Source organism: Ornithorhynchus anatinus, chromosome 1 (genome assembly GCF_004115215.2).
Source record: "Ornithorhynchus anatinus isolate Pmale09 chromosome 1, mOrnAna1.pri.v4, whole genome shotgun sequence".
In the NCBI taxonomy this organism is placed as follows: domain Eukaryota; kingdom Metazoa; phylum Chordata; class Mammalia; order Monotremata; family Ornithorhynchidae; genus Ornithorhynchus; species Ornithorhynchus anatinus.
In genome coordinates, this window is record NC_041728.1 from 43437237 (window position 1) to 43456084 (window position 18848).

The window sequence follows — 18848 nt, forward strand, 5'->3', positions numbered from 1 at the left end:
AATGGTTCAGCTGTCAGTATTGTGAATCATATAATTATGGTATTTGTTAAGTGCTTACTCTGTGTCAAGCATGGTTCTAAGTGCCAGGGTAGATACAAGATTGTCAGGGTGGACACAATCACAGTCTAGGTAGAAGGGAGTAGGATTCAATCCCAATTTTACAGCTGAGGAACCTGAGGCTCTGAGAAGTTAAGTGACTTGCCCAAGTTCACACAGCAGACAAGTGGTGAGAAGCAAACACTGAAATCACATTCCTCCAATGAGCATGGAAGGTAACCACCTAGATTTTTCATCCCACTTCGATAAACCAAAAGAAGCCAAGACATTTTCCTTTCCTTTATGTTTTATTAAAATACAAGAAAAATATTTCTGAAAAGCACACGTTCCACTCAGCACCAATATTACAACACATTTCTTGCCGAGATTCCCGCAAAGCAATTCTCCTCGCAACATCTAAACAGAGATGCACACACACACACATGGGTTCTCACCATGTTTACACAGTACTCATATTTTCAGACATCAGTTGAACCACCTTGAATAGGGAGAATCATGAAAACAAGGCCAAGTAAGCCAGTGTGATGATATCTGAGCACCAACTGAGTTAAATTCTCTTTTGTTGGTGGTCTTCATTTGCACACTAGTAACTCAGCCCTATCCTGGTCTCCCACCTTAACAGCCTATTGCTTGGACAAACGAATATGGGTCCTGTGTCTACACGGTGCAGAGCTGAACAACACTGGCCAATATTCCCTACCTGATACCTCTTATTGCTTTGGTTACTTAGTACTGAAGATGTACATCTTCAAGGCTTCCCACCCCTAAAACACCAAAAGGCCACACCAAACCAGTGGTGCAGTCTGGAAACTTTTTAAAAACTTTCTCTCCTTGGACTTGCATGTATTTATTTGTTTGCATATATATGTGTGTGTATATGTATATATATATATTTTATATTCATTTTTGAGTGAGCCAAAAAATGAATGGCAAAATATTCAAAATGGGTCTGGTCATAGCCCCAGTATAAAATCTCAGCCCCAGATACGAAACAAATTTCCTCAGCTGTGCCCAGAATTCCCTTACTGATTCCCAGTAGTTTGCAGTGATTTTCTGGGAATAAAGCTATGGACCTTTAATCAAGCCAACCTCACCTAGGAATGGAAAAAGGTCTTTCTGGACTAGGATTTTGTTTCTGGAAGTTCTAAATGTCTGAGGCCTCAGAGAAAGGCCACTTCCTTACTCAACACAAAATTCAGCTCTATCAGTAATCTCGCAATGTGGAGTGAAGAGGAAAAGACTCCTTTCCCACTCTGACAGAATAGTCACATTTACTCCTCAGTGCCAAGCTCTTTCCCAGTTGGTATCTTCCACCGACTCTTGATTCCTCTCTGTAACATCCCCTCATTCAAGAGTAGGAGAGTGAAACTGAAAGGACAGGGGCCTAAAGGTATGATCGCTGTGTTTCTCTTTGAATCTATTTGCTCGAGACCTTCACCTTTATGGTTCCTCCCCCCAGACACATTCATTTTACTTTTTGCACTTGTCTTTTATAGTTCTTCTCATGGAATTAAAGGGGAAAAAAGTGTCACCCTCAATTTCCACCTTTGAATGAGATAAACATCATTAGAATTCAGGATGGGACCAAGAGTTAAATTTGTTTCTCCTTTTAAAAACTCCAGAGGCCAATAGGTGCTTCCATTATTTCATCAGAAAAACAGGAGCTGCTTTGAAAACTCCTTCTTTTGTACAATTACAAATGACAGTGAGATAGACACACAACAGCTGGAAGTTCAAAATAGAAAAGAAATATAGTCATATAACTAAAATGACTGTCATGTCAAATATGCAAAGCAAGATGACTAATCTGAATAACTCCTGTGAGCTCAGGAGCTGTTTTAATAGCCACAACCATATTAAACATTTTTTTTCCAATTATTTCAGCGGCAAACATTCAGACCCATTCAAATACGCTCCTGTCAACCATACCAACGTTTCCTCCAAGGAACAAAGGGAAAAAAAAAACAAACCAAGGTTGAGTAATTTGAGCCATCAACCCCTGAAAACTTAAAGGCGTGTGTCAAATGCAAACTCCGGTATGGTATATAAAGTCTTAATAAATAGCTGGAAACCGATTTGAATAATAGGCAAAAGAAATGTTGCTTAACATGTTCTTGGCCCAAAGGGAGAAAAAAGGAAACACTTAGTAGGCACATGGAATTCATTATCACAGGAAGTTTTGAAAGCAAAAAAAAAAGAAATAGTAATGGGTTCAAAAAGGCCTTGGATGAATCGAAGGGTAAGTGGTCCAGAATCTGGATTACTAGGGGGAAAGTTAGGGAAGTAGGGGAAAAAATTGAGGATGCTAGATGGTGCACCTCTAAATTTAAGAAATTGAAGCCTAAAAGGACAACCATTTCCCCGAGAATCTTTTGACCTCGTGGGAGCGAGAGTACCGGAATGGATGGACTATTGTTCTGACTCAGGAATGACATTTATTGGGTTCGTAGGTATTTAAGGAGGAAGAAAGACTTTTCCTAGAAGCCAGACTTTGAAGATCCAACCACAGATCTAGAAAGAAAATGTCCAGGCTATCTGAAGAGGATACTAAAACAGTCATGTTTTTATAGTTATAAATAGCTCCAAAGGGCAGATGTTTCTTATCCAAAGGATCGTTAGATTGTTTAAAAATGGGCCATGTCAAGTATCAGGAGCGTGTTCTGGAATTGAGGTGAAGAATAGGATGGATATTTACTGACCAGTCAGAGCCAGAGCTAGAGTTACTGGCCAAGAGGCAATTTATGGGCAGCTGTAATCTTTCACTTTTGGAATTTGTGAATTTTATATTTCTGGGTCACTATGCTGATTTTACTCCTCTCAGATGGAAAGGTCTCACCATTTTCCTAATAGGTTTGCCATAAAAACATCACACAAAAAAAGTAGCAACATTCTCCCCAACCACTCGACCCTTGACCTTCTGATCCTATCCTAGTTTCAAAGGCTGTAGAGTTTTTCAGTGATATGGTATCATTTATCTCCCCTAAGCTCTTTTTTTCTCCAATACTGAGCTTTTACATTCACTGACACTTCCATTGCTTTATTTCTCCATTGGACTAACCCTCTTCTTCCTTTCCTCATTCCAAATTCTATAAGAACGTGGTCAAACCAGAATGCTGAAATGTTTTTCCCTTGACATTTTTGCCTGGACCTGCTGCCACTGCTTATCTGAATCTCTTCCCCCCACCAACCTCTCTGACATCCTGTACTTCCATGAGAATCAAGAACCTCCTATGTTAAAATACCACAAAATCTTGTGCTACTGAGTGTTCCTATCAGTGCCTAGGGGCCTTAAGCCATCTTAAAGAAATCATACCATGAAGTATAAAATTAATCAAATTGTAAAATTAAAGAGAAAACATCCAAATCTAATTTTCAAAGGAAATTCCAATATCATTGGTGTTGCAACCGCACTATCTGGTTGGAACCATTTTAAATAGATGGTTTAGTTTTTCTGCTTTTCTCAGCAGGTCATTTAAATTAGGATGGACATTTTTATCTTTTTCAATCCATTATTATTCTTGAATCCTTTCTAGTTCACTTAATTGAGCACAGCGCTGTTTTAACATCAGTCTCCTAGACCACCCGCTGCTTAATTCCAGCCCCCCACTCCACCCAATGATGTTATGCATTTTATGTGATGAAACAAAATAATTTCAACTCATCTCTGATTTTACACTTCCTCTTGCCTTAAAATGCTGATTCTCAGTGGACTTTTTCCTTAGAAGTGCATCCCCGGGCCCTGATGAGACCAGCCCTAAACTAACTTTCTCTTTTTACCTTCTCCTCTCCCATTAAAGAAAGCTTAGTTCTTCAGTCACATCTTCTTTGACAATATTTGTAATGTTTCACCTACTTTTGAGAGGAAAAGAGACTGTAGCTTGAGTATCCAGTCAATCAGGCTTCTTTCACAAGGCTTCTGAGAAGATAATTGAAACATGAGCAAAGTATTCTTCAGATCAGCAGAGAGAACATCACTCCAAAGACCAAGAAAGGTTGAATACCAACCTAACAATTACTAATAATTAGAGAGGCTGAATTCTAATTTCAGGTTCTTATGGGAGCAAAAATGGTCACCGCTGGAGTAACAAGAGTAAATCATGGCACTGGTTTTACTTTCAGTGAGGTATCATGGGGCATAATTGCCAACTCCAAATTCACATACTCCATAATTGTTTCAAAGGACAATAAATTATTTTATAAAAACTAAAGACAGAACAGCTCCTAATCTTTCTGCCCTCTTTCTTTTATAAGGTTTTTAAATGTGCTACTCAAGAAAATCTTTTTACGGTGTGCATTCTCACTCCTGGCTTCAGATATCATGTATATTATTGTATATGTGTGTGTGGCCGACAAATCAGTCCCACTGTCTGCATCTTCAGAACCCTCCTGATTTTTGTGTCCCTTCAGACCCTCCCCCTTTCCCTAATATATCGATCCTCCAGCCTCAGTCTTTCTGTTCCTTCTTTCCCTCCTTTCCCCTTCTCATGATGATCAGAATTGCCCCACGCCCACCTTCAACCTTATTACTGGATGTCATCATATGGGGTCTACCATAAGCAGAATTTACGGCTGTATAAGGCACCAAGGTCAAGGCATGCTGGGCCCTGCTATCTCTGGGAGCAATACCAGCCTTCCACAACAAAGGATGCTCCCCTATTTTGCTGCATTCAAGGAGTGAGCTCACTTTGAGGCCCTGGGAACTTGCCATTAGAGTTAAAAAGGGTAGAAGATTTGGCCATTGCCCACTGTTCAGACTAGTTATTGTTTCTTCATTTAGCTGGGTTGAAATATCATTCAAGATGCATTGTTTTTCTATTCCTCCCAAAGCAGGAACATGGCTCTGGGTACCACTTCCTTCTCAGGGAGGGAGAGAACCACTTGGGCCCCAGGATTCCTTCCTATGCCATTTCGGTTCCTTTCAAAGCTGGAGCTTTAACTAGGTGGGAAGATGGAGAGGGTTTGCTCGTTAGGCAGTTACACTGGAGGAAGGAGAGGGAAGGTGTTAGGGCTGATTTATTGTTCTTCTGATATGGTTATTGAAATTGCTGTCCTGCAACAGGCAAAATAGGACCCATTTGAAATAGTGGATACAGTATGGATAGCTCTTTCCCTTTTGTATGATTTTAGAAAGGCAATGTTTCGGGTGCATCTTCCTCCAGCTAATCTGGATTTCATCTTTTACTGAAGTTCTGCTCCAGCCAGAGCCGGACTTCCTGAAGGTTGTAGAAGAAGGGGCCTTTCCCTCCTAGGTAAGCGATTTTTTGTCTCTGTACGATACACACACGCTCAAATGAAACCCCGTAGGCCACGTTGGCATTATTGTCCATGCAGTCGGCCACGACTTGGCACTGGGGAGGCAAGGAGAAACGCTCTAGGAGTTGGTGAGCGGCAGCACAGCGGTCTTCCTGGTTCTGGTGCTTCCTTACCTCAAAGGGCAATGAGAATTCACCAGGCACTGCCCAGCCATCTGATGGGTGAGCCTCATCGATGTAGACCAACAAGAAGTCGGCCACTGCAGAGAACTCTTCCACCAGCTTGCTGAAGGCCGGCAGCTGGCTGATGAAGGGGGGTCAGGTGGCTGAGCCGAAGTTGACAACCAGGGGGCGCTCGGAGCTAGCGAAGTCCAGGAGGTGGCACTCAGCCCCATACCTCCCACTGAAGTTCTTCCACTTGGGACTGTTTCCTCCACTGGTCTCCCCATTAGCATTGGCAACGTGAACCACGCTGGAATTTGGGGCATCGCCACCCAATTTCACCTGGAAGATTTTTTTTTTTTTAAAAAAAAAGGGAAAGAAAGATAAAGACACATAAAACTTTGGGTTTTGGTCCTATCTCCTTCTGGGACACCTATGCACTTAGTCTTTCCTATTAAGTCCTGAGGCATCTGATGCACCACCACCGCGCCCCCCCCCCCCAACACACACTTATCATCACATTCTTATACTAGGTTGCTTCTCCTGTGGGTCTCTCCTGCTAGACTGTGAGGTCCTCAAGGACAAAAATTGTGTCTGCTTTCTCTATTGTACTCTCCCAAGTGCTGAGTACAGCATTCTGCACACATTGAGCATTCAATAAATACCAGTCAGTGGGATTTATTGAGCACTTTCTAGGTACAGAGCACTTTACTAAGCTCTTGGGAGAGTACAGTACAGCAGTTAGAAGACATGTCCTGCCCATAACGAGCTTACAGTTACCCTCTAAAGACCTTCTGCTTTAGCAAATGGAATCAGCCATTCTAACAAAGCATGACATCTCCCACACTAAAGGGTTTTTTTTTTTATGCCGGTTTCAATAAAAGGCCATGTGGTCATTACTGATGGGAATGAATGAACCATGTCAATCCTTATGGCATTTTTCATCCAAAATCTATTCCCCAGGGAAGTATTGCTTCTGTACATGTGCCCCAGTTGAAACTAGGACTTTGTTTAGCTGGTATCTTGTTGTCAGTGCTTGGTATGTTATTTTATAACAAGAGAATTATCAACACCATTGTAAACCTGCAGCACAGAAAGTAAATTAGCCAATATCACCGAGGATGACAATGACCAACCTGGGGCTGGAAGGCCGAATGCCAAAATCTTTGTTCCCAGATCAAATGGAGAGAAAACATGACACCTAAGAAGGTTCAGTGATCCCATATGAGTCATGCAATGTCAACTAAAGATTTAGTGATGCATAATCTACTGGATCTGCCCAAGTAAGTGCCTTGGAGTTTCTAAATCCTCTTGTAAATTTTAAAATTGGGCTCCAGTTCTGACTTCAGCAGATAACCAACCCTAACTCCTTATGTAACTGCCAGATTGTTCTTGAAAATAGTTATTTCAAACAACTCTAATCACTCTCATTAAGTCCTCATTATCTCTATTAGAATGTATCTTTGTTTTCAAATATGCACTTTACTTAGTGTGTGACAAAAAGCTTGTTTCAGTTGGGTTAGTGATAATTAAACCATGTAATCTAGTTCCTCTGGTGTGGAAAAGGAGACCCACAGACGTAATTATGTTGCTGTAGGATTGGAATCTCTAAGGAAGTATAAGTAATCAATCCATCAATCAATAGCATTTATTGAGCACCTAAGATGGGTGAAGCACTGAGCTAAGGATTTGGGACAGGACCTTGGAGTAAGAGACAATGACCCTGCCCTCAAGGATCTTACAGTTTAACAATGGGGACAGACAGAAACAAGCCATTCACAAACCCTTGACTGTTGATAGCAAATGTATGCATCCAAGGATATCAGGGAACATGTCTACCAACTTTATTATATTGTACTCTCCCAAGCACCTAGTACAGTGTTCCACAAACCAAGTGCTCAATAAATGTAATTGATTGATAAGTTAATCAAAATTAAAAATATGCAGAAGAGCTAGAGATATATGAATATAAGTGCTAGTCACTCATTTATTCAATACTAATTATGGAGTGCTTACTCTTTGCAAAGCACTTTACTCAGCGTTTGGGAGAATACAATATAACAACAAACAGACACATTCCTGCCCATAACTAGCTCACAGTCTAGAGGGGGAGACACACATTAATCTAAATAAATAAATAGATAAATTACAGATATATACAGATGAGTGGCTGCTGGATGAATGCATCCTTGGAAGGATCGAGCTTGATGAGGGAATACCTGCTGGAGGAGATGGGTTTTCTGGAGGGTTGGGGAAGATGGAAGGAGCTGTGGTCTGGTAGATTCAAAAGGGTGATTTTCCAGATAGGAGGAAGGGAATGAGGAAGGGGTAATAAATCTGTGAGACTCACAGTCCAGGCTCTTGGGAGTAAAAGGAGGGATAAGCTGTCAGTGCTGAATGTCTTTAAAATAACAGTGCCTTACATGTGTCAAATTCATTTGATCCATTGTAGTCTGCCAAAATCATGGGAGAAAGCCAGTTTGACCCTAAGAATTTTATGGTTTGTAAAATAAAGACAATCTGAGTGCCAGGAAAATTCCTTTTACATCTCTCTTTTTGAGTCTAGAGAATGTGGATATATCATGCCAGGTCTCTCCTTGTGTGTGCCAGAGGGCCACAGGTTGGTGAAGAAGACCATGTGAGTGATTCCATGAGCAACTATAAAAAAAAAATTCCCATTTATATTCCACAGACAAGAGAAGACAGGGTAAGGGAACAGCACCATCATTGACCTGAATGGATCAAGAGCACAGGTTTAACTCTTTTTCACTGACACACTGGTAATCTTCCAGTGAGGTCCATCTAGGAATTTGCTAGAATGAACCAGTGCCATACTGTTTATGCAAGAGAAATATTCTCACCATGTGATAAATTCACAGTAGATCTTCTCTCTCTGTTCTTTTAAATTAACGCAATTTACCAGGTAGCACCTGGTGAAGTACAAACCATTCCTTTTTCTACCATAAATTTTATTGACAGTTTCTAATTTGTTTTCCGGCAGTTCCTTCTTAGATTTGATTAATATCAAAGGAGACTTGGGAGTTTTTTTTAAAAATAGGGTGGGGGTTAATCTTTCACATTTGTGCTGAATCTCAATTCTAGGAAAGAAAAGAAAAAAAAACTGTGCAGGCACATGGGTTTGCCTGTAATTGGTGACAATCAAAAGAAGAAATTATGAAAAACCAGTTTACTCAGCTTGGAACAAAAAGAATAGTATCTTCCCTTGGTATTGTTTAATCAAAGGCAGGGACATCAGGGACCACATACAACAAAATAACTGATTCTTACATAATATTCTTTGTTTGACAAAATGCTTTAAGGTGAGCCTCCGCCACATTTGGCTTTATATCTAGAAGGGGAATGATTATAGGGCCAGTGTCTCCCTCTGGGAAGCTTAACAAAGTCTATTATGAATGGGCCTGATGGGCACTGGTGTTGTGATTGGGATATTTCTTTCACGCGTAAATGCCTAACTCATTATCACTGCATGACTATCAGAACCAAACAATTTCTTTCCTCAGTTTAAACTGATGAAAATCCCGATTAGGTAGGCAGAGAAGTACTAAAAGTTTTACAACATTATCAATCTATCCATCATTGGTATGTATTGAGTGCTTATGCTGTGAAGTGCACTGTACTAAACTCTTGGGTAAGTACAACACAACAAGAGTTGCTAGACATGATCCTGCCCATAAGGAGCTTACAAACAAAAAAACTAAGTCCCAAAGAGTTACCTATATATGCTTATTAACGCTCTCTCTCTCTCTCTCTCTCTCTCTCTGTCTGGATAGCTAGCTAGCTAGCTAGCTAGCTAGCTAGCTAGCTAGATAGATAGATAGATAGATAGATAGATAGATAATTAACTATGACCCAATAACCCTGAATGTTTTATTTCATTTAGCAATCTCTCAGCACCTTTCTATTTCTTTGAGACTCAGGAGATTTGGGCGCCCCTTGGTTCAGTCTAGTTCTAATCAATATTTCACAGCTCTTACTACTGTCTCAACAAACAAACACCCCAAACAGCAGCAAACAAATCCATGGACTTTAGAGTGGTACACTTGGCTGTGGGAGAGTAGTTGCTTTTAGGTCAGGTCATGCCAGGTCATCATTTTGACCTGGGAGTGGCAGCAACAGGGAAATTTGATCATTGTCCTCACTGCAACTTTCACCATCACCACCTGGCTCAGTGGAGACCAGGTCTGGATTAAGACCCCTTTTCTTTTTCAGTGAATGACTCCTGCAGGCAAATGCCACTTAAGTGCACTGAGCCTCAGTTTCCCCAGTTGCAAAATGGGATTCAATACTAGTGCTCTTGTCCACTTAGACCATGAACACCGAGTGGAAAAAGAACTGTGTCGGATCTGCACGTACTGAATCTATGCTGGCTCTTTTCATAATGGTTGAAACACAACAAACGCTTCAACAAATGCTACAGTTATTATTAATTGTTATTACTATTAACTGTCAGTTGAAATCACCTGCTGAGATTTCCCCCCAAAATTATGTGTTCTAGTTGAGAGAAACTAGATGTCTTACTGACTGTAACATAAGAGTATCTGAGGAACTTTTCTTTCTGAATGACTGAGAAGCAGCATGGCCTAGGGGATAGAGCGTGGGCTTGGGAGTCAGAAGGACCTGGGTTCTAATCCCTCCTCTGCCACTTGTCTGCTGTGTGACCTTGGGCAAGTTGCTTAACTGCTCTATGCCCCAGTTACTTCATCTGTAAAATGGGAATTTTGATTGTGAGACTCATATGGGACAGGGCCTGTGTCCAACCCGATTAGCTTGTACCTATCCCAGCGCTTAATACAGTATCTGGCACATAGTAAGGGCTTAACAAATACCATTTTAAAAAGACTGAGTCCCAAGTCTTCCAATAGATTAATGAATCCTGCTGTTTCAGTCCATTTCTGTTTTGCTGAGGGTAGTTCTCCCTCGGAAATTTCAACACCTTTATTTTATTTAGTAGTTTTAGAGAGCTCAGCAATGGAATTCTTTCTCCCAGTGTGGGAAATAGCTAGGTTGGTCCAAAGGCACCCAGTTACTGAGCCCAGTGTGGTAAAGTAAGTAAGAGTGGGAACTATTAGTAAAGGGTATATAATCTAAATATTTTAGCCCAATTGTGTAGCAATAGTGTCTTGTTTTGGAGTGATGGGAAGTTGTGAGTGGAGAGTCCCTCAGTGAAAAACAATTCCAATGAGCTGAGTTAGTTCTTCCATTTTAAGATGGGATAAATGAGATGCAGGCTTCTTGAGCAACTTTCCAGAGGTCACCCTATCAGCTGGAGGCAGATTTAAAAATTTTAGGGCTTTGCTAGAACCATCTAATACTACCCTGCACGGAAATGTCAGAGCCCCAGGATAAAGTGCCTCCGGGGGGGGAAAAAATTAAAATGCTCAAACTCTAAAAGAGCATTCAATATACAAAATAAACTAATATTAGATGTCCAAAGAAACCCTTTTGGTTCATCTTGCCTAAGACTTTTGTTTTCAGTGCATTCCTCAGCACACCAAGGAAACTTAATGCACATTTGGTCACCCAGAAATAAGAATGGATAGGGAGGAGAGAGAAGAGGCATGAGAAGAAGCAGAAAAGGAAGGGCACTCGCTCCTCATCTTCCCCACTACACCCAGGAAGAGTGATTTGGGATAGCCCTCTCTATCTATGGGTTCCTGGGGTTGTCATTTGTGGACAAGGTTTGGAGTCAGACAGAACGCTGTTATGTCGCTGTTACTGGGAGACTCCCTGGTTTGCTGGCTTGCCTGCAATGGGAACCAACACTCAGAGAGGGCCTTCTTATATGATGCCCCACTAGAATGATAGTAAGGGTAGAAGAATAGTGATTTCTAGGTCAAATAATAGAAATGTAATATAGCTGCAATGAACCTAGCCATCCAAGGATTTCCAGAAAGGGAGAAGGGAGAAGGAAGATTTTCCTGCTCCCGCACCCTCCAAAGATGGAGGGAGAGAATCGTGCGCAATTAGAAACGTCCCTGGGTAATCCTGATCTAAATGTTTCCTTAATCATCAACAATGGAACAACTCCCACGCAGGCCCCAGGGCAGGATTCTGTCTCAGGGCCCCTCCTGTCTTGGCATCTCCTGAAAGATTAGAGTGGAGGAAGTTTAAAACCCTCGGGTACTCCTGGGAGTCATCAGGCAGGGTTTAGAGCAAATATTTTGGGAGCCAACTGTGATGTACCTATGCGCCATGTCCCCTAAGGTCCGATCAGGGCCACGACTGCTGTTTCAATCAATTAATCAGTGGCATTTATTCTGTGCTTGCTGGGTACAGAACACTGACCTAAGCAAAATGGGAGGGGGTGGGACCCTGAAGTAGCTTGCCAGTTGCTCTGATCAGAGCTCTTCCTTCATTATCATCCTAGCGTGAGCCCCATGTGGGACAGGGATGATGTCTGACCTGATAATCTTGCCTCTACCCTGGTGCTCAAATACAGTGCTTGACACAGTAAGCACTTAACAAATGTCACTATTATTAAATTAGGTTTGAATTTGACTTCTTGTCAATGGCCCAGATGGACCAAAAGCAGTTGTTTTGACAAAGGAGGCTTGAGGAAGACTCAGGTTGACATAGTCACTCCAGATAAATCATGTAGAATGGAAGATGGGAGAGTACATCAAGCATCTGGCGGATGTCACTTGAACAGCCAGTATTAAATCATTCAGTCAATTGTATTCACTGAGCATTTACTGCGTGTGCAAAGCACAGCACTGAGGGCTTGGGCGAGTAGAGTACAACAGAGTTAGCAGAAACATTCCCTGTCCACAACGAGCTTACGGCTTAGAGGTAATTATTAATAGTGGGTATTATTTCTTCTTTGTGACAGAGATAAGGGAACCTTATTTCATTGTCTCCAATGATGGAGGCGGTATGCTTCTCTTAGAGACAGAGAGAAATGATAAAGTTTGAAAAAAAAATCAAGTCAGGATCACATTGCAATTCAGGCCAGGAGAAAGGAAGCTAACGAAAACAAGAGATCCCTCTAGTGTTCCCAAATGTTTTAATTTCCCACAGTGGCCCAGAAGGACTTTTGGCCACAAGTTACCTATCATCTTAATTTCTGCTTCTTGGAGGGTTTGTGTTTGTTTTTTTGTCCTTAATGAGACATATTTGCCAATGAGGCATTCAAAAGGCATTTTTTACTCTTGCAGGAGAGTAATTAGGTCGGTGCCTCTGTCTGTGCCAACCCCAGACACTCCAAAAATGAACCCTGCCCAGTATTTAATGCCCAAACACAAGAAACATCATTTTCACTAATTGGTCTTGAAGTTCCGATGTTCCCAAAGGGTCTTTTTATTTGACTTGGCTTGGAAAAGGATATACGCAGAGTTCGATATCGTCATCATTGACTTTTATCTTTCTTACCGACATTATTTAGTGTTGTTCTGCCTTTGGACCAAAGAAATAGTTTTGTGTGTGTGTCTGTGTGTGTGTGTGTGTGTGTGTGTGAGAGAGAGAGAGAGAGAGAGAGAGAGAGAGAGAAGGAGAGACAGAGACAGAGACAGAGAGACAGAGAAAGAGGGAAAGGGAGAGAAACCACAGATGTAAAGAAAACCAAGAGAGATGTTCATTCTGAAAAACAAACTGTTAGAATTTCCACAACATGTGATGACCCTGGGCCTGACGCCAGCATTTCCATAGTCATGTATGTATGTGTGAACTACATAGTTGTCGAATTTGACTCCCTTGATGCTGGGATCCCCTTCTAGAAGCCTGTGTTCCGTGTAAGGGGAAAAGGTTAGTGCTGTTTTAGCATGTGGACTACGAAATGAAGGGAGAAGGGGGAAAAAAAAGAAAAGAAAGACCTATTCATAAAATACAAGCTGGAAATAGAGTATACTACTAACCTTGTTCTCTGTTTTCCACAGCCTGGGAAAGGCTCCGTGGACAAAATGTCACCTAATCTTATGATAAAAAGCCAAGCACAAAAAAGGATTTCACATACACCTCTTGTGATCCAAAGCACTGAAAATGTCTCTATTATCCATCAGGAAGCTTCAGATTCTTTGGCAAAATCATCAGGCTACGTCAATACCATTACAAACATGGCCAGATAATTATTATGCTGGGTGATTTAACCACTTAAATTCAGATTGGCTGGATTAACCTTGAGAGTCCTTAACAAGCCACCCTTCTGAACTGAATTTCTTTTCTGATGTTCTCATCTCTCTCTGTCTTTTCCAATGTGCTTCTATCCAACTATTATTTCCCAAAGCCTTACCCAAATGATGAGCAAACTCAGGCTAAAGAGTTCTTTACATTTCCTTTCAGAAATGTGTTTTTTTGAAGCAAGAGCTATTTTCCCCTGAAAATAAACTAGTAGCTCCAGATCTGAGATGCTTGAGAAGGCTAAAGAGAAAATTAATCGGGCACTTTCAAAGCCAAAATTATATAATGAAATATACATACATCTATTTTCTGTGTCATATGAGGATTAAATGTGCAAAACCCAATTTACTGGTCAGCACTATGCTATTTGTTTACTTTTACACTTCATTTAGCTGGGGACAAGGAAACCAGAGTGGTCAATTTAGTGTTGGTTTTATGTTCTGGTCTTCATGCATTAGTATAAGGCTCCAGTGTTTGGGTTCACATCATTGAATGGGAAGTGAAATTTAAAAAAAAAAATGTCTCTCTCATTCTTCTTAAAAATCTTTAGTTTCACATTGGTCATTCTATCTGCTACTTTCACTCAAAACCTATCCTCCCTGCCCCCGAGTATATTTTAAGATCTTTGTTCCTAAATTAACCTCTGCTTCCATCAAGTTTTGGTGGTAGTGGTACTTGTTTTCTCATAGGCCAAAATAAACCCAGATAAACAGTGTAGAAAGCCTTAATTCCTAGATTTGTGTTCCAATCCACTAACAGTCTTCACAGATCACACTGAATCCTGATGTTATAGAAGATTGGAAAAGTCAGCTCATATTTTCTACTACATGCAGGCACACACAGACACTCACGTGCACATGCGCATGCACACACACACACACACAAGCACATAGGCACACGCCCCCTCCCCCCCTTGGAAAACACTTGCCTCCTGGAGGAGGAGTCTTCCAGGGAAGCATCCCAGAAAATATGCCAGTCACTCTTGTGAAACACCGTGATGCCAATTCAGGCTGGGCCCCTTGGAGAGTCCCTCAGAGTGACCACACCCCAATCTGGAGCCGTGATGACAAACTCAGGTCAGGAAGGCACTTTAATCCACCTGTCCCCAGGTTTCCAAATGTCCCCTGAGCTTGGAGGTGGCCTGCATTGGATAAACTGGAGTGACCCAACGTTTTACAGCTTTGCAATCATGAAATGTACCACTGCCAAATCCTCTGTTCTGACTCTTTTCTGATACAGAGTCCCACGGGCTGGCTCTCCACGTGGTAGGTATTATATAAATCATACAGAGCAAAGAGCAGAGTTAGCATCATCACCAGTGAGCTTGGAAGAGACTCCAATCAGAAGACACACACAAAGAAGCACTAGCAAGGAATACAGAAACCATATGCAAAAAGAGAAAACAAATTACTCATCCCTCCCAATTCCAGGAATAAAAATAACAAAATATTGCAACACAATGGAACACTGTATGTTTGGTAAAAAATAAAAAATAAATGAGTAAATTAAATGGTCATTTGCTTTTCCACTAAAAATTTTAAAGTTTTTAACTCTCAGCATCAGCTGGTGCATGGTGAAAGTGTTCTTTCTTCTATGTGCACAGTTCATTGTGCATCACAGTGATCAGCATGGGAAGTAATAAAGAAACCCAAGTTTTCCAAAACAGGTGCAATTTTCTCCATTATATAAGTACCAAGCATCTTTCTAAGGACCATTTGAACCAAAACACTGGTGTTTACCTTTGGTCATCCCAAGACAGTGTACCAGACTCCCAGATATGGCATGATTAACAAAGTAAAAGTATTCCTGTTTTCTTTGGTTCCATTCTTCCCACACCTTCATATAAGCCTTCCAAAGGTTCAAGTAAAATTTAACTGTATTAAAGGATTGTCTCTTATCTTTCCTTTCTTCACTGTTTCCTAACCTAACTGGAATAGTAGTGTAAATTCCTTCTCAGGATGCAATCTTCTAAACTGGGAGATGTCTTTGGGATACCAAAATCTGTCTCTTCTATGAGAGATTAAATGTTCTTTCCAAAAGCACATTGGGTGGTTTTTCAGGGAAACTGAAATAATTGCTTCCAAACTAGAAGCAACTCTTCAGTTATATAACTGGCAGGAATATAGCCCTATGTGTGTATGTTGGACTTGTTCCATTTCCTTTCTTTCCTATGCTTCCTAACCTCTTATTTCTAAGGTGTTGCCTGTACAACTGTTTATTTCATTTACAGAACACCTGGCTGCTACATTCTTCTGAATCTCTCTTCTCTAGGCTCATGAATGCTGACAGTGAAGCCAAGAACTCTCTCTCTTGCTCTCTCCCTCTCTCCTTCTCTCTCTCCTCTCTTTCTTCTCTCTCTCTCTCTCTCTCTCTCTCTCTCTCTCTCTCCCTCTCTCTCTCATAATAACACAGGCAAAAGGATTTATTGCGTTTTAGGTCCAAGGGGTCTTCAAGAGTCAGATGGGCAAACAGATAAACTAAAGACCAGATGGCCTTATTACCTGCTCAGACTTGAATTCTGGAGTTCTCTATTTCTGTCACTACTGCTAAGAACCTTCAAATGCAAAAGGGCTGGTCTCCCAGCATTCCTCTCTTGGAAATAAGTGTCATCTACTGTAACCCAGAAAACACAAAGCCCAGACCTCAGATTTCAGCAGGTAAGTAAAAGGGAATCTGATTTGCAACTTTGTTTTACGGTACTTCTATCTCAGATTTAGACACATTTCTGGATTACTGATTATGAATCACAAGGTGAGCCTAAGCTATTGGAATTTATGAAGGGTAGCGCTTTTAACTTTGAAAAGATCTAGATGAGGTTAAACTCCCCCCCCCCCCCCCAGCTCATAGATGTGGCAGTCACTTCCTTAAAAGACTATTTACAAAAGATGTTTTAGTGACTTAGGGTTGCCTGGTACAACGGACCGGAGGGCCAGCCAAATCAATAGATATGATTCTGCAACTGGGTTGATTTTCCTTTACCTCCTATCTCCAGTAGAAATAGTTCTACTGCTTAGCTAATCAATCAGCCTGGGATTTCTAATTCTGTCACAAGTTTATTGGTTGAATTTTTCTTCAGTCCAAGAAAGGCACTCTCGACATTTCCTGGGACATAAACGGGTTTACGACTGTCAACCCCCAATCCATGTATCCTTTTTCCTCAACTACCCGCGAGTTGATCCCACCTCCCCCAGAGTGAGATGCTTTTAATGGTCTGATGGAGGGCTGCATCCCTGCTGCCAAGACTGATGGAAAAAGCATCAAACCTTCTGGTTGCTCTCCCTCCTCCCCTTTCCACTCTTCTCTCCTTCTACTCCTCTGAGAGACAACTCATTCCATTGGGAGAGGGCAAGAATTGTGGTGGGTCAAACTGGCTCATTTCCCCAAATCCCCGTCACCTCAAAGTTACCTTGGATGCTGGGGAAGAAGCGGTCATCAAGTTGTCACTGGATTCCTTCTTCACCACCAACTCCCCCAAACCAAGAACCTCCATTCCCCCCCTCCGCCCCCTTGTGTCCTGTTCTGTCTCTCTCAGATTTTCCCCCTGCAACAACCCTCCTGATCTAGGGGGAGGAATTTGGGGGTAGACTCACCTGTTTGTAAGCATCCATGAGAAAGCTGTTCCAGACACAGCGCAGCCCCTCTGAGGTCAGCATACGCCGCCACTCACCGCGAGTGGACTTGGACCGACTGAGCAGTAATACCACGTGCTTCAGGAGGATCACCGAGTCATAGAGAGCCAGGAAGAGGCAGTTGGAGAAAAAAACTGGCAAGATTTGCAGCGTGATCAACAAGTCCACGCTTAGTAGACCCATCTTCACTCCTTCTCTTCAGTTCTTTTGCTTGAGCTCCCTGCTTCCCCTTTGCACCCTCATTTAAGGAAAAAAAAAAGGGGGAGGGGGAGGGAGAAAAGAAACTGAGACAGAAAATCAGCTCAGACTGTTTCCTCTTTCAAAGAAGCAGAAATGGCAAAACCAAGTCGGCTTCTCAAATCCAGGAGTTAGAGCATGCCCATCAATTCATTCAATTCTAAACTGCTACTTTTTTTTTTTCAGAATGTAAGATGTTAAAAAAAAAACACACACACACACGCGCGTTCCTGATCCAGTGGCCCCTTTGAGTCCGTTAAAGAGAGACTGCTGTACTTTCTGTTCCCAACTCTTAGAAAATATTAGCACAGATTGCTAACTTCTCCCTAGCTTTTCATTGTTTTAAGCTGTTCTTTTTCTTGACTGAAAGAATCAGGGCTACCAGGTAACAGAGTGCTTAGAATAAGGTATTTTTTTCTTTGTACACAAAATTGTCCCTCTCCTCCTCCTCGTCTTCTTTCTCTCCCCTTTCACTCTCTCTGAGTATGGTTGTATGTGTGTGTCTCACTCTGTCTCTCTCTTTCTCTCCCTCCCTCTCTGTCCTGTCCTCCTTTGCTATCTGTCTGTGGTGCAAAGTGCTTCTCTCTAGAGCCTAGCTTGTTTCCCTGAAGCCTTTTATACATTCCCTGACTAATTGCTGCAATAGAGAAATGAAAGCCTAATCTTGGTAAAGATCTTGACGTCATTGAGAAAGAGGGCTTTACTTTGGCCAGGATTGCAGTGAATAGAAAAGCAAAACTCTAAAACTTTTTTTTTTTTTTTGGAGAAGGGGGAAAAAAGGAGAGGGTGGAATTTTGCTTTGTTATTTAAAGAGAGAGGGAAAAAAGTGTCCGATACCTTTGACTGCTTTCAGGAAATGCTTTTAAACTTTGGGAAAAAGTATTTTAATGTGACACACACAGTGACACAGCAACCCAATTTCTTTCCTTTGATTATTTTGTTTTAGTTTCCAGGGGAGTGGGGACAAGGGGAGGAGGAGAGGAAAATACTTCATTTTCCTTTCTTCATTTCCAGGAAGATGTGTAGCACTGATGCTTTCTAGAAACATATTTGTCCAAATGTCTCTTCTCTTTCCCCACCAAAAGGTGTGAATCTATTTTGCAGATGTTTAAGAAAATGCCAGGTGAGGGGTAAGACTTACTTTTTTCAGTGGGTAATTTGGTTACTGCAGAGGGGACAGTCTGAGTCTTCTTTTTCAGTTTCACTAAAGGGCTCATGGTACTGAAATAATCATGCTGCCAGAAGACCAGTCTCTGAACCCCAAAGCTTCTCTACCATGCATCTAATTTTAGCTTAAAAGAGTGCCCCATTTGCTGAAAATAATCAGATTTTCTCACAAAGAATTTAAAATGTGCCATGTGATGTTTGGAAAACATTT

The 18848-nt window shown here is 41.4% G+C and overlaps 1 protein-coding gene across 1 annotated transcript; it reads right to left on the bottom strand.

Moving 5' to 3' along the window:
* Positions 1–325: 325 nt before the first annotated feature.
* Positions 326–18051, bottom strand: DIO2 (iodothyronine deiodinase 2). The gene is given in 3 exon segments (XM_029068139.2): positions 326–5231; positions 5234–5813; positions 17195–18051. Coding segments are annotated over 3 exon segments (963 nt in total). The 5' UTR covers positions 17417–18051; the 3' UTR covers positions 326–5070.
* Positions 18052–18848: the final 797 nt, after the last annotated feature.